This window comes from Echeneis naucrates, chromosome 1, assembly GCF_900963305.1.
Source record: "Echeneis naucrates chromosome 1, fEcheNa1.1, whole genome shotgun sequence".
Classification (NCBI taxonomy): domain Eukaryota; kingdom Metazoa; phylum Chordata; class Actinopteri; order Carangiformes; family Echeneidae; genus Echeneis; species Echeneis naucrates.
Genome location: NC_042511.1, coordinates 18,032,535 through 18,050,936, shown reverse-complemented (window position 1 = coordinate 18,050,936; position 18,402 = coordinate 18,032,535). Strand labels below are relative to the sequence as shown.

Below are 18,402 nucleotides of genomic sequence, written 5' to 3'. Positions count from 1 at the left end.
GAGATGTGTGTATGTATACTGTACCAGTCAAAATTTTGGACACACTGTCTCATTCCAATGAATAGGAAAGTGTGTCCAAACTTTTGTCTGGTGGTGTATATGAATAAATACATTAATGTTTCACTCACCTTATATTTCACAGTACTTAGTTTGAGTAATTTTTGTGGTGTGTTAAATTTGTTCAGTTGGGTGTTTTTAATCTCTGGCTTGATTGATTTTGGTGATTGACAATTTCATTTTTTCTTCATCAGTTTGGTGTCGCATCAAAGCTGCATGAATTGGTTTTTTAAGAAGTAAACAGCATGATTTGCTAACGTTCTGTAACATGAGTGGCAAAATAGTACTTAGCAAGATGATCATGCTGGTTTTCAGATTCTAGCTTTTGTCGCAGTTGGTGTAAAATGCTGTTAAAATTATCTGCCACGAGAGTGAGTCCGGACATTCTGCTGTCTGACCCATACTGCAGCCTTTGGCAAGATCTCAGGTCTATTTTCCTCTCCCCGTTTAGCATTCTTAATCAGCTCTGATTTGGTTAACATGGCTGCCAGTTGGAAAAAAAAATAGCAAGTGAAGAGGGAGTTCTAAAACCTGATGGGAATCAGACCTGAAAGTTTTCAGGAGCTTTGACATGTTTGCCACATCAGCAGGTGGCTCCAGAGGGGACGGTTTCATTATGACATCATCGTCTAGCTCAGCTGGACGTTGTATCTTCTGCTAATTAGCATCTGTTAGCAGAAGCATTTAGCTCATAGTGACACTGAGTTTTGTTCCCATTTATTTCAATAACACAGAACTGTTTGTTCTCGCCTGTGCCTGATTTCAGCCTTTTTGTTTTCCTTCTTCATTACACACAAGCATTGACGATGATTTTTATTATAAATTGCATATGAGACATCTCCACTCTGGATTGCCTTTTACTTATTGAGACTTCACAATGGTGAAGTTTCACTGTCAGTGAAGTTTCACTTTCACTGAATGGTGATGTTTCACTGTACAGTTTGACACTGCAAAAGCTTTTTTACATTCATCTGATGAAGGATGACGGTTTTCTGCTCACCTTAAATTTCAGTTTAACACACGTACAATAATCAAATCAAATCAAATCAAATCAGATTTATTTGTATAGCGCCAAATCATAACAAAGTTGCATCAAGACACTTTACATATAGAGCAGGTCTAGACCAAACTCTTTATAAATTTATTTAAAGAGACCCAACAGATCCCCCAGTGAGCAAGCACTTGGCAAAAGTGGCAAGGAAAAACTTCCTTTAAGAGGCAGAAACCTCGAGCAGAACCAGGCTCAGGGGGGGCGGCCATCTGCCTCGACCGGTTGGGTTGAGAGTGGGAGAGAGAGAGAGAGTGAGATAGGCATTGGAGGGGGGGGGGTGTAGGCAGGAACATGTTGCTGCATGAAGTTCATGGAGTTGAGCTGTAATACAGAATTCATGAAATATGGGACCAGCAGGTGTTGCAGGAACATGGGATGGAGATGAGTCACCACCTGCAGGATGAGGACAGGGAGAGAGAGGAGAGGAACTGGGAGAGACAGAGGCTTTGGCAGAACATGGTTAGTAAATTCAGTATAAATGCTTAGAACTGGGTGAAACTGTGTTTTTTTAAGAAGGATGGTTCTTATCAACGCATGCAAGGGGGGAGGAAAGGAGAGCGAGCGAGACGGAGGGAGAGAGAGAAGCTCAGTCCTTCCCCCAGCAGCCTAGGCCGATAGCAGCATAGCTAAAGAGTAGAGGACTTTAACTTTTTAACTATAAGCTCTGTCATACAGGAAAGTTTTAAGCCTGGTCTTGAAAATTACTAAAGAGTCCGCCCCCCGGACCGATGCTGGAAGTTGGTTCCATAGAAGAGGAGCCTGATAACTGAACAATATCTGCCTCCAGATTTACTCTTGGAGACTCTAGGAACCACAAGTAAACCTCCATCTAGAGAGCGGAGTGGCCTGCTAGGGCAGTAAGGAATAATGGGATTTTTTTTTTTTTTTTTTTTGGCACCACTAGAAGTTGTGGCCGTGACTTATTATTAGTTATGAAATCTAGTTGATGGGGAAACTCCGCAAAGACTCCATCTACTGTGCTCAGTGTGCGACGCTGCAACATCACAGTCTACATATCAACTACACCACTGCCATTCGCAGCAGCATATCTGACTTATCCTTTCATTCCCTGTAAAGTTCACTTCACACTGCTGTCACTGCTGCTCAAACCTTCAAACTCGAATTTGAATTTCTCCCACAGGGAGGAGAGTGTGAGGGTGAAGACAGGGGGATGGGTGATTATTGGTTCTGACGTGCTGTATTGCCTCTCGCTGTCCCTAAATACGTCTTAGTTCTAGTGTTCATGTATCTTAGTGTATCCAGCATGCAACTTCCCGACATCATTGTAGTAAATTGCTGTCTCGTCAGCGTGCAGCCCTGAAAACACAAAACCAGCTCTGTTTTTGCTCTCCACTTTCCAGGGGTAAAAATGCACTGACAGCAGCCAGGGGCAGATGTGTGCACAGCAGTGATGTAGCTCTTCCACAAAACAGCTCATGCTTATTCATTCAACTTCTCTGCTTCTGCCAAGCTAAACACGTCCCCCACAGGACTCCACTGATGGTTTCTTATCTGTTTAGCTGGAGAAATGGCCGATTGTCACTCCCCAGCCTCTATCTCTGAGCCAAAGTTATTCATGAATGTGGGACACAAACACAAATAAGACATGGTGGACTTTAGAGGTCTGAATTCTGTGGGAGGTGAGACCACATTTACTGTCCTCAAAACACAAGATACTGCTGGTTTTCCCTTCAGTCAACCAAATACCATCTCTATTACTTAGTTTTCCATTTTCTACAAACTTGTGTTGCGATTAAGTGTAGTTCATGCTCATTGTAGGAAAATGGCTCTTTTTCCTGCTGCATTGATGCCATAATAAACAGCAGAAATATGGTGATAGGACACATGATGAAAGTCATCAGAGAGAAGAAACAGAACAAAACAGGAACCCAATAAGCCTGGCACAGGCAGATAACTGTCACCATGGTGACCAGCTTGAGGAGGATTTAAAGACATTGTAGGGATGTGTAGGTGAAACTAATGACAGAAAATGTGGCCCGCTGCTAAGCTTGAACTGTGCTTGTCTGCTTGTGTGCTTGTGTGCTTGTGTGCTTGCGTGCGTGTGTGTGTGTGCCTTTTGCTTTGCTGTGAGAATATTGAGCTGTGGGATCACATTCACTTTCATGTGGGATCAGTCTTTGCTAAAATTACTCATAAAGCAGCAATCCTCAGAAAGTCTTAGACTGCATAAACTTCTGTCAGAGGTTAAGTCTAAACCTCTCTGTTCTGTCCATCAAAGAGGAGCCCTCTGTGTTTCTGTTTCTCCCCGCTGAAGGAAGAATTCAAGTTTACCTGCTTAAGAATCTCAAAACCAGTTAAACTCAACATATTAATCATTATTTTTCCCGCTACTACAATCTCAGTGTAACGAACCGTGCTAATTATTAATATCCCAAAATGTAAAAATTCACTCACCTGTCCAAGAACATGTACAATGTGATTCTCCCCTATTTTTCACTCGAGGAAAGACTTCTACTGACCTTAGCTTTCATCCTTTCTCTAGACATGCACAATGACATTCCCTGAAAGCAGTTTTTGCCCGTTCAGTACTTCCTCTGAGGATCATGTTTGGCCTTGTTGTGTCAGATTGCTGCCCCCCCAAGGCGTCTGGTTACATAACAGATTGAAGCTGGAGGGTAGCAGAGCTGCAAATCTAATCAGCAGACAGAGTTTCTGTTTGCACACATGGATCTGTGTCACATCTGATGCTGTAGAAGCTGACACTCACAGCTCGTTGCTGATGGCTCATCTCTTCTTCTCTTTCTGATATTTTATCACTGCTCCTGCTGCATCACAGTATCACGTTTGTCAGATTTTTAAATCATTTTAAAGCCAATCCAGACAAAGTGACACGGCTGTGTATGCTTTTTTTAAACTCTGACTGTATATATTATCACTTATGAGCTCACTTATAACATATGGCAATACGTCTTTGGGCTTACAGGATGGACTACAGATCGTAGATCGTAACTAAGATGTAGAAAAATAGTTTTTGTTTTCTGGTATTTCTTTTAGTCCTTACTCTCCAAAATAATCTGAGCAAGCAGATGCTTGCAAGTAGATTGCTTGCTCAGATTATTTGGTTGAACTGCTCAAGTCTACTGGTAACTACAACAAGGCTTTGCTTTAGTGTCAGGACAAAGATATTGGGCCCTCTTACTGGAGAGTTTTCAGCTGTTCACCAATTAATAACACAAATGTATGCCAGGTTTATCCTGCTAAAGATCACTGTCAGAGAAGTGAAGATAAATGACAAACACTGGTGAGAGATGAGCTTCACATTACAATCTGTCATGTGGAGAACAAAGTCAAGCTGATATTTGTGGGTTTGCGTGACATTATCGTAAGCAGAGTGGAGTGAATGTGACCTGGTCATGTTGCAGTTGACTCTGCCTCGTTAAATAGATGTTATTTAATAAGTAATCTACTAAACAGTCATCAGGCAGACTATCATGGCAAATAAATACCTAAAATAATAATATAATAATCTTCATTTTCACACAGTACAAGAAGGTTTTGGGCTTGTATCCTGGATGGATGGATTGATGGTCATCTACATTTCACCCTGAACAAAAACAAACTCTTTTAAGAGAAAAGACTTAAAAGTGCTGTGGGAAGTCTTTCATCTGTCGAATCCTTGCAGAACTGATTTAATTTCAACCTTGACATGTGTTTGTTAATTTTTGTTTGTTTTGCAGAAAGTGAGTGAGAAAGTTGGAGGAGCGGAGGGAACAAAGCTCGATGAGGACTTCACTGAAATGGAAAAGGCAAGAGTAAACTTTTAAATATCCCAGAGATTATTACTTCAAACTAGTCAGTCAATACTGCAGGATCCAAACAGATCAAACATTGCGTGATTACACTGAACATTACTGCCGAAGGCAAGCAAGCAAACATTACTAAGCTCGAAAGGTATTTGTATTTCAAATGGGTTAAATGTTTGCAGGCTGTTAGCCTTTTCTGTTTTGTCCTCATTCAAACCCAGAAAGTGTCACTAGAGTTTGCTGTTTCACTCAAATTTTAGTGTTTGTGTGTACTTCCACAAATGTGTAAACGTATATGGAATATTTTCTTGTTCTTACATATCAGTAGTTTTAGTATGCCATAGACGGAAAAGCTATTAGAGACTGATGAATCCCTTCACATTGAAACTAGAACATAGAAGTGATCCTCGTTCTCACCTCTACATGTTTTCTTTCTCACTATCAAGCTGCAGAACAAAGAAACACCTTCTTAATCTTCTAGGTGTTTTATTTTATTGTTTTGTCCATCATCCTTTGGAGCCTTTTAGCCATGACCTGATTTCATAATGACCCACATCCCTTTCTTCACTGCTCTTTCTGTACCTTTTGTTGTTTTGCATTGTGCTCTGCAGAAAGTGGACACGACTGCCCGGGCAGTGATGGATATCATGACCAAGACCACTGAGTATCTGCAGCCAAACCCAGGTAAAAGAAGTACTTTATATCATGAGCATGCAAATTTAGTTTGCTTGTGTAAGCACAAAGAAAATTTCCTCAAGGTGACAATAAAAGTGTATTAAAAATAAAAGTATAGACATCCAAATGTCCAAGACACACTTTGACATTTGGATGTAAAGTCATAATTTTCATATGAGCTTGATGCTGTTTTCTGCTACTAGTGGCCAATTAATCATTTAGGAACCAGTTAGAGAGAACTAAACACTAAGCTCTGAATATGAACTCCAAAAAAATAATTACATTCAAGACTGGTGTCTGGTTTCTACATGTCAATATCTACATATAGTTATAGTAGTCCAACACTTGGCCCATAAGGTGTTCAGCTTCTTTTGGGCCTGTCTTTACAGCCACCAGAGCTAAGATGAGCATGATGAACTCCATGTCACGTATGCGAGGCCAGGAGAAGGGACCAGGTTACACACAGAATGAGACAATCCTTGGAGAGTCCATGCAGAGGTTTGGCAGAGAGCTTGGAGAGGAGTCTACATTTGGTGAGCCACAACACATAACAGTTTCTGGCAGAAAGAGGGGAAAAAATTTTATGAGCTTCATACGAACACATTGGCATCATTTCATTTCACAGACTAGTTATCTCAAGTTTCCTTTGTTATTCCGAAGTAAAGGAATTAAAATGACTTCAAAAGAGAAAATGTCTTCAAAATTTTCTTCAAAAAGGAATCTAATGACACACTGACAGTGAAATGTGTGTCATGCATTTGTTTCAGTGTTTTTCTCGTTTCAGGCCTTGCTTTGATTGACGCCGGAGAAGCCATGCGTGAGTTGGGGGAGGTTAAGGACGCTCTGGATATGGAGGTCAAGCAGAACTTCATTGACCCAATGCAGAACTTCCATGAAAAAGATCTGAAGGAGATTCAGGTACAGCTGTAGATACACATCAATGGGAGAAAAAAAAAATCAGTCATCCATGGTTTAAGGAGGGTTTAGATTTACAATCTGATTTTGTTTTGTAGCATCACCTGAAGAAAATGCAGGGCCGCCGTCTTGACTTTGATTATAAGAAGAAACGTCAGGGCAAACTGACGGACGATGAGATCAAACAAGCACTTGAGAAATTTGACGACTCCAAGGAGATTGCTGAGCAGAGCATGTTTAACCTTCTGGAGAGCGATGTAAGCATCAATGATCTTAGTGTGCAGTCCTCATTCAAATAGCCTTTCTTACATTCTCTAGGTTTTAGAGTCATGCAGCCACATTTATTATTGGGCTTTCTCTGACTTTCCTTTTTTGCTGTATCCAGCTACTGCATCCAGTCCCACTATCCACTTGGTACCACAATCCATAGCATTAAATTGGGGTCATGACTGCTTGACAAAAACAAAAATCTTATCAGCTGCTGGTTTTTGTGGAGAGTATTACATTAAAAATATACATGATATTCACCCGTGTGTCTGTGATCCTTATTCAATTCATGACACCTTTAATTATTGCTTAATCAATTAACACATCGGCAGAAAAACAACAATTTAAGGAATAATAATGATAAGAAATGCAATGATAATACAATTTTACAAATAAATAACACTTTTTTCCATTTCTCCCATCAAGCCAAACAGACGCACCATCAAGTTTTCAGAACTGTGTTTTTTCAGTTTTATATAAATTTAGCATCTTTCAGTTGTGTCTGACTGTTGGTCAGACAAACCAAAAATCCTTGCAGGCTGTGAAAGGCACAACAATAAAGCCTCAAGATTAAAGGAGCTTGAAATAGCAATTAGCTGTCAGTGCCATCAGATAGTAGATCAATATTTCTTCTTTGCGCATCAACAGATTGAACAGGTGAGCCAGCTGGCCGCGTTGGTCCACGCTCAGGTGGAGTATCACACCCGGGCTGTCGAGATCCTCACACAGCTCTGCAGTAAGATCGACGAACGGTCAGTGCTGAAAGCTAAAGCTTTACTTTTTTTTTATTTTTTTTTTTATTTTGTACTTACTGGAAGATGTTTGAGATAGTGAGCAGTATGTCAGGACTGATATTTACAAAGTGGAATTAATGTTTTTTGCGCGCACACTGCGTTTTCCACTCTGCAGTATAAGGGAGACCTCCACCAAGCCGAGGAGAGAGTACACTCCTAAACCACGCACGTTTCTGGACTTCTCAATCAGTGAGAACCACAACGGTGGCATCCACAGTGCTCGCTCTCCAGGTGAGACCCAGAATACAAACCTCAGAGTTCAGAAATTAGTCCTGGTTCTGTCAGAAGTTTCTCTTTCAACTGATGCAAAGGCACAGCAGTAAATATTGAAAGAGTATTTCCTTTTTAAGAACAGTTTATGGGCCTGCCTCTGTTAATTCAAGTTTTTCTTTCCTTCACCAATCTATAAGTTCTCGAACAAAAGCCAATCCAGCAGCTGGTTACCTTAAGTTAAAGCCAAAGAAAGAAATGCTGCACAGCTGTTATCATGCACTGCATGTTAAAGTTGAATGATACATTTATACACAATATTGAATCAAATTTGATCAACAACTTAATACTGTACAAGATTTGCTACAAATACACAGCATTTCACACACACAGTTTTTCAAACAGCAAAAAAAAAAACAAAACAAAACATTTGACTTTGAAAAAGGCTTAAGAGAAGTTTGAGAATTTATGGTACCGTCGTTGTTTGCTAATTTACCTTTTATTTGCCAGCTCTTTCCCAACATTTCAGTTATGACCTTTACTGAGCAGAATATCTATCAACCCACAACCAATAAATACAGCTCTTTCTTTCCCCTTCTGATTTTTCTTCAATCTTCCAGGGGCAAGGTCTCCAGGTGAGCCAGGTCAAACTTGTGTTCATGTTTATTTTTTATTTCTGTGTGGTCACCTGCTCATTTGTGCAGTTCCATCCCATCATTTCCACTTTAAACTCAAACACACTTTTGCTGTTTCATTTTGTCCCCCCTCGTGTTGTTTCCTCTCTCCCTTTTGCAGCAAGGTGTCCAGGTGAGACAAAAGTGACCCCCAGAGAGATACAGCCATATCTCTTCTATTAACTCGTCATTTTTCATTTATTCACTTATTTTTCTATTTTATACAATGATACAAACAGAAGAAAAACAAGTGCCATCCGCTCACAGTTTAAATAATAACAGACTGACAATGACAGAAAAAAAAGGGGAAGAGCATTTGCTGTTTTATCTTCCAATCGGTCTTTTCCTCCTGTTTCTTTGTCTGTCTTCCTCGTTTTGTCTTTCAATTTACCATCCAATTTGTGTTTCTTCTTGCTTTGTTGTTCATTTACTTCTTTAACACTGTGCCTACTCTACTTGTCCATTTGTTCATCTAATGATGCTATTGTTAAAATGATTGTTTTTCACCTGTTTTCTCCTTCCCCCTTTGCAGCAAGATCTCCAGGTGAGGAAGAGTGACTTAGGAAGAGATACAAAATCTCACTCACTCACTCTTATCTCTCTCTTTTTTTTTTTTGGGGGGGGGGGCTAACCCTAACCCTAACCCTAACCCCTGGATACTCTTGTTCAAATCAAATTGACTCACCTTTCTGTTGAAGTTAAACAAATGTGACATTTTGGGTAGTGCACTTATTCTCATGGATTTTAAAGAAGACTCTAATGTCTGAATACTAAATATGAAGCAGTCGCCCACCTGCACTCCAACGCTGACTCATGGATCAATTTTATTGGATTATGTTCTGGGCAATTTCTTGTTTTACAACAATAACAATAACAAGTCCTCACAGCCAAGAAATGGTTTCTATCAAATTGTAATTTTTTGCACTAAGAGTTTTGTACAGATTAAATTAGCATGATAACTTTTAGGATGTTCAGCTTCATCCTTGAAGTCTTGTCTCTTATAAAACCCCAACTAGACATTTTTCCAACCAGCGTAAATCATACAGATGTATATTTTCACATAATTTTTGCATTTCACAAAAGAGGAGACTGGCTCTCCCAATTCCTAAATTATCAGACTGTTTCTTTACACACTGTCCACCCAGTTGTCATTCTGCAATCACTGATGTTCATGTTATGTGTCTCTTTTTCTTTGCCCTCTCTGCTTCTACCTCTGCTTTCCCCCTTCCAGCCAGGTCTCCAGGTGAGTCTTTCACAAGCCTTTTCTGTGATCATTATGCCTTTAATTGATGTATGTTATTAGCACTTCTAAAGGGTGAATGTATTGAATGCCAGAAGTATGGTGTAGTTCCGGTGAAGGCCCCCGCGTAGCCTGACATGCTCCTCACTGAAAATGTAACTAAATGTGTCAAAGACAGACTAACACAGCTCTGATTGGTTAAGTCTATTCCATATCTCTCTTCAACCTCAATCAGTTTAATAATGTCATCAGCACCATTTCGTCCAAATTCTTCTCTCTTTTCTTTGCTGCAGTAGTTTCAAGAAGGTCAATTAAATGAAAGTAAAGAAACCCCAAAGCCAATTGGTGTTTTTGCTGGCTAATTGCAGAGTATATAGTACATGTAGAAATGGCCCTATACACTCTGTGTGCACCGTAGATGCTATAGAAAAGTATAAACCGGGCTCTGTTTACTGTTTCTGTCCTCAAATCTTTTTTTTTCCTTTTCTCCAGCTCCAATGGACCAGCCCTCCTGTCGTGCATTGTACGACTTTGACCCTGAGAATGAAGGGGAGCTAGGCTTCAAGGAAGGCGATATCATCACCCTGACCAATAAGATTGATGAAAACTGGTACGAGGGGATGCTGCAAGGCAACTCTGGTTTCTTCCCAATCAACTACGTGGATATCCTGGTGCCGCTGCCCCACTAGTACATCACAACAACCAGCTGCATCTGCAACAGTGGCTAAACTAACCCTGGCCTCCAGCTCCTCTCTTCAGTATTCCTGGTAACCTTTTCCTCAACATTCCTACTAACCAACCGCGCTCCGCTTCAAAGGAGTCAAAACAGCAACAACAAAATAACCTAAGACGATGTGAACAAGATTGATGATGAAATAAGGCAAGAATGCACCAATTGATTTTAAAAACTTTGAAATGAGGAAAAATCTGCATTGATGTCTTTGCTTCCTGTTATCCCAGGAAGCAGGCTTCCACAGCCATTTTATCAGTTTTTGTCCTGGCTTTTGTCTCTGTTTAAGTTGGCTGTCAGTCTGTCATGAGCTTCCAGAATCATATTATCTCTTGCTCACTGTATTATGAACTCTACAGTAAGTAGAACCCTTTTTCTCACACTCTAGGAAAAAAAAAGGTCCACGTGCTTCATATTTGTTAGAGACTGTAGGTCAAGCATGGTTTCAAATGTTAAACATATTATCTTATCTAAAAAAAATCTATTGAGCTGATTTATCTATTTATTTTTTTGTTACAAATTCCCTTACTTTTTGAAATTATTATTTTACTGTAGTCGTGGCATGTTCAGGCTGTTTCTGAAGAAACCGTATCCATGTCATGCCCTAAAAATTCTGTTGAAGGGACATCTTCACATTTTAACTATTCATAGTTTTTAGACAGATTAAACTAGATCATAACTTATAGCAGACATTACTCATAGTACTTTCTTTACATATCAGCGTGTGTGATTGGTCATATGTGATTTAGATACCAAAGCTACCTATAGAAACCTGAATCAACTCCAATAGCAAGGTGTCAATAAGTCTGTTTAGTACAACAGGATGAAGCTGTAGTTCTTCAGTATTTTTCTGAAGGAAAGGGGGTAGTTTGGGGGGGGGGGGGGGGGGGGGACTTTATTCTTAAGTAGGTGGCATTACTTATCTGAGCCAGTGATTATTGAAGTGATGTTGTGATTTTCAAAAAAACAACAGACACAAGTTGTAAAGTTTAAACTGTCTGAAGTGGTGTAAGAAAACTCTAACTGGTACAGCAACTGCGTCCTCTGATGTGTATTTTATCAGCAACTTGTGTGAAAATTGGTTGATGTAATGTGATATAATAACTTATAGGATTTGATCAGCTCACTGGGGCAAACTGTTTCCTCTGGAGCTGAAGGTGCAGCCATGTTTGCTGCAAGCCTACGAGTCTGATTAGTATTCACTAGCTATAGCTGTTTGTCAGCAATCGATGAAGAAAAAAACTAGACGTAACCAACAACAATATTCTTGGAGGACAAAGGAGTGTACAAAAGGCCAAACTGAGTGAAAAATCATTTGGATTTTGTCTTAGTGGAAATATTTTCTGAATCAAAATGATGCAACTTACACTAAAAACCCTTTTCATCATGATAATCCCTTTCCATGTCACATCAGACCTCAGAAAAATTAAACATGAAGTTCAATTTTTCCTAACCAGCTATTTTCTCATATGCAGTATGATTTGTTTCCCATTGCTAACTCATGTCCTGATAATCTAGAAACCAGTATTGGTTGCTAGAGATTTTAGTCAACTGAGTAGTGAGGTGCCATAGTGTGCTTGTTATCACTGAGGCTTTTTTCTCTGCAACGTCCTGGCCCTCCTGCAAAATGATCTTTAAACACTATTTTCTCATCCATTTTGTCGTAATGTGTGTCTTTTCAGGGGAGGGATGTGTGTTTGGGTTTGCGTATTGTATATGTAATGCACAGGGATGGGTTTGCAGAGGACCTCTGTTACTGAGGTATTTAAGATATACTGTCTCTGACAGTGTTCAACATTAAAACAAACATGGATGTCTCTTTAATTCAACGACCAATTCATTATATGCAGTCGAATTCTAATAATGACACAGGATCGACCGGTAACCCACATGTAAGTGTCGTTTTATTTTTTTAAGGGAAGCACAACTTTAACAGACCGTATACTTGTTGGCTGGAGAAGAATAACAGTACACTTTGAAGAGGTCATGTATTTATTTAATTTTTCAGTGGTCTAAGTCCTTCCTTCTTTTTTCTCTTTCACTGTTTTTTAACAATCGTGTGTATCTTTGCCCTCAGTGAGGACTGTACAGCTTTTCTGTGTTTTGTTTTCACCTTGTGTGTATAGTCGCGCATCTACAGTAACGTATCTTATTTTTGTAACTGTGATAGAAGTAAACACATACAGTATAAATGTATATAAACAGTATATTATCCAGAAGCAACGTGAATGGAGGGATTCTCTGTGCTGCACATGATTGTCTTTGGATTGTATTGTTTTTGTTTTCTTTTACTCTTGCACTGGATTCTACAACTGTATGCTCGATGTAAAGGAAAAAAAAATTGTGGTAAGTAGATGTTACTTATTCAAATAAAATTGGTTTTACGGTGATGACGTTTCATTCTTACACACTTGCAGGAATTTAACTCAAGCTAAATGCAAAGGTGAAGGTACAGGCATAAAAAAAAATCTAAATTTTCAAAATTAATTTAACCAAAGCTGAGCATAAAATCGTGAAATATCTTGCTAAGTAGCTATTTCCTGTCACTACATTTCTCAAGATGTTGGTTTTGGCTGCAAGAAGAAGGCACAGCAGGGACTTTGCTCAGAAAATTGAAAATGATAGATACATTATTTATTTTCCTGGTGGATTCTTTCATGTCTTCTTGCAAGAATCCAAACAAGCAAAAGTAGGTCAGGTCATAAAATCTCTTTTGTAAATGAAGATTGAAATGTTGTGATCACAATAAGTGATCCAATAACCCAATAAGTGCAACATCATCAGTCATGACTACAGGTTTAAGATTCTTAAAGATGATGTGAACTGCGATACAGGATCCAAACTTTGTACAATCTAATTAATAATACCTAAATAAATAAAAAATAAAACATAATAAAACCAGCTGCTATCAGTGCTTGGTGGAAGTAAATAAATAATATATTTATACATGTATATATGCTCAAGCTCTATTCTTAAATAGAAGCACAATACAAATGTACTAGCATATTGATTCCCAGCACAGAGGCTGCATTAATCAGATGTTTTTGTAACATGATTTGACACTAACTGTCATAATGCAGTAATGACCGAAACACATGGCTGAAAGAATTCAGTTTCAGAGAGCAGCATTTTGCATGCAGAAGCTCAGGTATGACAGTGAGTCACACAGACATGAAGGACCTTCCCATTCGTGGCAATCTGATTAGCCAATTGTGGTTCTAAATATTTTACAGTTTACAGCAGAGACATGATGACACTTCTAGCTCCTCAACCTTTATCTCTTACCACAGTCACTGTGCCTCCTCCCTACTCCCCCCCGCACCACAGTGCATACATTCATAATATAAAAACAATATGCAATGGCATTAATCCCATATTTTGAAAAGGGGGGAAACTGTAATATCAGACACCAGAAGAGGTCCACCAGGGCTTTTTGAATAGCATCAGAGCATGTAACCGAAACAGTCACACACCCTTAGCATATCACTCCTCTGATCACAACAAATATAGACACAGACTGCGCTTTGTTTGACTGGTTGCACATGCTGTACAAATCTACAAACACTTCTGTCTACCACAAGCTACAGTAACTGGCATTATCATATGTGTACAGGTGGATATTGTGGATATAAGGCGTCTCCTATTAAATGTTGTTTATGACACTGTGCCAGCCTTCTTGTGGAATCTCACCTGCTCTCCTGCAGTGGGAAAAACTGACGCCTGGATAAATACCTCCTCTAGTGGAGGGACACTAACAGTGCTCAACATGGAGCTCAATTGTATTCACATCTTCTTTGGTGCTTCTGTCTTTCTCTCATTTACCAATTTCTCTCATTTACATACAAGGCAACGCTGTGGTGAAAATTAAAGTAGTTTCTACTTAGCAAAGCAAACAATGAACTTTTACATTTACATTTATTGACATCTAAATGCATAAGAATGAACTAATTATTTCATTTCATTACATTTTAACCCACCAACCCACCTCAGCCAGCTGCAACACTGAAACACAGTAACATTAACATTAAGCTCAAGTTTACATATGAAACATCATGACCACAGTCAAAAAACCAAACAGCTGTTATCAAGAGACTTAAATATATCTGCATGTGAAATGTTAAATCTGCCCACTAACACAGTCAGACTCATGATGCACAATGTTAACCTAATGCTACTCTTAACACATTATTCAACTTCAAAAGGTTTAGCTGGATCATTTCTCTCTATCAAATAATCAACTTGCCAAACAAATAAAAACTGAAAACTCTTTACTTCACCTCTGTCAGCAAACTATAAAGACTCATAGCCACAACATTGGTGGTCACAGTGCGTGCACATAAAAAGACACACACACACTCCTCTCTTGCAGCTAATATATGTAATGGCATTTCTCCACCCCTCCCACACACACACACACAGAGTAGGTCTGAAGTGGGGGCTGCACAAGACAAGCAATCCAGTAAAAAGCATTCCTGAGACCGTCTCTCCTGGTGGGTGGCCTGCTTGGTTGCAGCACCACTGAGGCAGCAGCTCGTTTTTCTAAAAGACCTTCAGAGCTGTCCTGCCTGTCTATGGCAGCCTGTTACTGACACCAACAGACTTTCATGGCTGCTGAACATTTCTATCACCTGACCACGACTCAGACAGACCCCTTCAAAATATAGTCAGCTGAGTGGTTGTTGACCTGCTGCATGCTGTCTCTATTTTATGAGCCTGTGGTTTGTGATTTCAGTTGGATTCAATCAGTCGTTACTATATTAGAGCTACTTTGTTCTCATTGAAATGAAATCCAGTTCAACTGGCCAGTCTGTAGAAGCTGGATTCAACAACTCAGACATTGTGTTCGCGTGTAAAGTGGAGCAATGTTGTGCACTCTCTCATTTAGCCAACAATGGCAAGCTTAAACTGGCAGGGCAGTCCACTTTATCATAGCTGACATTTGAATCAGCCACAGCTCCGAATGCATGAATGGTACGCTGCATGTGTTTTCTGGCCAACCCCAAACCGCAGCAAGACACCCACACCAGTGACAGGCAAGTTCCACTGAAGCAGAGGGAACAATAAAAATCAAACTGTGATAACTCAAGTGAAACCTGTCAGAACATTTAAACTGGTTCTACAGCCTACTGATTGCTAGAGTATGGGTGTGATACAGCATACATTGTTACAAATATTACATAGATATTTCAGCAGTGATGTCTAAAGATAAATGACATCAACTTTAAAGTTTACAAATTATTATCATGAGTTACTTAGTTCATTGTTGTGTTTGAACTGCTCTTTTTCTGTATCAAATTGCGGCCATAACAATAGTCAAGTCATATTTGCAGTGTTAAAAAAAGTTCCAACGATAACTTTTTCTTTTGGTTTTGACTTTTAGTTTAGAATTGCAATTTTTACTTCAGCAAACAATCTGATCTTCCACCACAGGTTTCTTCATGTCTGTACAGTTACACACCAAAAAACAGCCTTAAGAAAGAATTTATTCTTCTTTTTTCTTTTTCTTTTTTTTTTTAAGTAGACGTAAAGACAAAAAATGAAAATCATCATTCACACATGCACAATCACATTCATACACTGTGGAGCAGCTGTTGGTGGGAGTGTGGCAGTGTGTGTCATTACATGTTTTCCTGTGGTGTTCATACATAGTTTCCCCATTCAGCAGAAAAGCTCAGCTCTCAACACCAGACAGAAGCAGCTAATACCCCTGTCTGTCAGAGCTGCTCAAAGAGCAAGTGATTGGAGATGACAAATGAGGCAGTAAGACAGGTCAAGCAGCTATAAGCCAAGAAAGGAGGGGAGGTGGAGACAGAAAGAAACATGTAAGTGCCCACAGTTATTTTATGTGTGTGTACTTGTAAAATTTGTTAATCATACCATGAGGGTCTGTGGGGGTCCGACGCCAGGCTTGACTGTCAGGTCTAAGTTTGTTCCTATCTCTGGATTCACTTCCGACGCCAGCACTGCTCCCTGAGAAGGTCTCTGTCACTAAGGTTTAGACACCAGCTCCTAAAAAGAAAGAGACAACATTTCGTTGAATGTGTGAAAATTTTACAATAATGATTTTGTTTTCACCATAACCATTTCTCTGTCAGAAGATCGTGTCAGGCCTCACCTCTCGTCATCAGGCTTCATCCTGGTATACACCTCAAATGGTAGAATTAAAGAGGTAAATGGGAAGATGCAGCTACACAGGGACAGAGGTACAGTGTAAGAAAAAACAGTAGCTGTTATACATTTCATTTAATTACAGATTAGTTTAATTGAGTCTAATTAATATCTGAGAAAAGCAACATTTCAAGAACTAAAAAACACTTTCATAATGTACCCCACACAAGTAAACTAAGCATTTATTCAAAACCTGATAAAGGCCAGAAAATTTATGCAGCTGTAATAACATATATTTGTTATTTATGCCACAGTATTAAGTATTAGTGTCATTGGTACCAGTATGTTTTAACTATTATTCCTGATTGGGAATCTTTTGTGCCAGTCATTAGTTCCATGTTCAAATCGCAATAAAAATGGCAAAGGGCTCAGCAAGTTTTCTCCGCATACAATCAAATGTGGAGGTGGTGGCGAATTGTGAAAATAAATAAAAATGGCCATTTCTCTACTGTCCATTTCTGTTAGACATTCAGTTAAATGTCACATATACCATAAATAAGTGCCTGGAAGAATATCAAGTATTTGAAAAACTGACAACAGCAAATATTTTAGATTTTTGCTTGATCAAAACGATCAGTGTCAATATTAATATTCATTATTTTTCTTTCAATCCACCAATCAACTATTAGCAAAAATGTTTTGGCTCTATGATCTAGGACTTCTTAGAAATAGCCAAACAAGTGTAATAATGAAAAAGTCAAGAAATGCAGAAATGGGGTTAATAAAACTATGGCATTAAATGAAATTCACTTGCTGGCTGTTGGGAGAAAAAAGTCAAACATGGAGAATATTATGCATTATATATAAGCTCCTTGTTCATAATGCCAAAAAAAAAAAAAACCTGAACTATTTTGCTCCAGAATTATTTAGCATTAATGAGCATATCCTCAACTTCAGCTTATCTCCGCTCATAAATTGTCCACTGTGGTTTATTAAGTTATTAACTTGTGAGCCAAAAGTGAACAAGAGAAAAAGGCTTTCATGACAAATGGTGCCAGGTTAAGGGCCAGCCGCACAGCATGCAAAACAGTAAAATGGGACAACATTTGGTGTGCAAATCCATCAGTCCATTCAAATGGTGTCTCAAACAATAAGTTGATACACATACAAATCAATTAATCTGAACAGGGAAGGAAATCTGAAAAAATGTCTTAAAAGAAATTGATAAGAGGCAACAGGCTCAAAGTTTTCATGTGCATAAAATATCCAGAAAAAAACAAAAGCTAAATGTTCCTCCATTGTTGCAGACGTTGTCATATTAAAGAGTGGTAGGATTTCCCCGCATGGTGTGAAGGAGGAGTCTGAGAGACTCTGGCAGTGAAACCTGTCTGCTTTGACATCTATTCTCCCACTTTAATCCCAGAGACAGTCACACCCATCACTCTGCCATTGTGTAGCTGAAACCTCTCTATGCATGAAAGAGTGTAGGTGCTTGAGTTTATAAAGCTGCCAACACAGCGCAAATCATACACACATATTCATGCACATGAGAACACAAGCGTACAAACTCCATGACACGCACACCTGCCATCCAACATTTAGGTTGTAGTAATTACTGCATTTAAAACCTGACTACTGAATACCTGCAGCTTTCAGGTCTCAACCTGCTGTCCATGTAGTTCAGATGTTTCTGACTTTGGCTGAATTTTTTTTTTTTTTTGTTTTTGCCTTTTACCTTAATCTTTTCACTATAGGCACACATTCAAAAAAATTAAGTCTATTTTCTGAAAGAATCCAGAATAACTTGTTTGGCAGAAACATTTTTTCCAACTGAACCAAATAGTTTTAGAATAGCTTTGCATGGTCAGATCATGGATTTGTACAGTATGTGTTATTTGAATTCACACTTAATCCTCA

At 39.0% G+C, this 18,402-nt stretch overlaps 1 protein-coding gene across 2 annotated transcripts; it reads left to right on the top strand.

Annotated features, from left to right (window-relative positions):
* Window positions 1-4,851: 4,851 nt before the first annotated feature.
* Window positions 4,852-11,182, top strand: sh3gl2a (SH3 domain containing GRB2 like 2a, endophilin A1). Of its 2 annotated transcripts, XM_029499816.1 has the most exons (9): window positions 4,852-4,875; window positions 5,484-5,556; window positions 5,937-6,080; window positions 6,332-6,465; window positions 6,561-6,719; window positions 7,378-7,481; window positions 7,639-7,754; window positions 8,940-8,951; window positions 10,140-11,182. In XM_029499816.1, the coding sequence occupies exons 1-9, from the start codon at window positions 4,867-4,869 to the stop codon at window positions 10,334-10,336; spliced, it is 948 nt and encodes a 315-aa protein (XP_029355676.1). In that variant the 5' UTR covers window positions 4,852-4,866; the 3' UTR covers window positions 10,337-11,182. The 2 variants fall into 2 exon arrangements, with proteins under 2 accessions (XP_029355676.1, XP_029355666.1); XM_029499806.1 differs by lacking the exon at window positions 8,940-8,951.
* The last annotated feature ends 7,220 nt before the right edge of the window (window positions 11,183-18,402 follow it).

Excerpts from the sequence above, each read along its gene's own strand:
- sh3gl2a (XM_029499816.1), top strand. Across the intron at positions 6,466-6,560 it reads AAGATCTGAAGGAGATTCAG|CATCACCTGAAGAAAATGCA; the intron begins GTACAGCTGTAG and ends TTTGTTTTGTAG. Across the intron at positions 7,482-7,638 it reads TGCAGTAAGATCGACGAACG|TATAAGGGAGACCTCCACCA; the intron begins GTCAGTGCTGAA and ends TCCACTCTGCAG.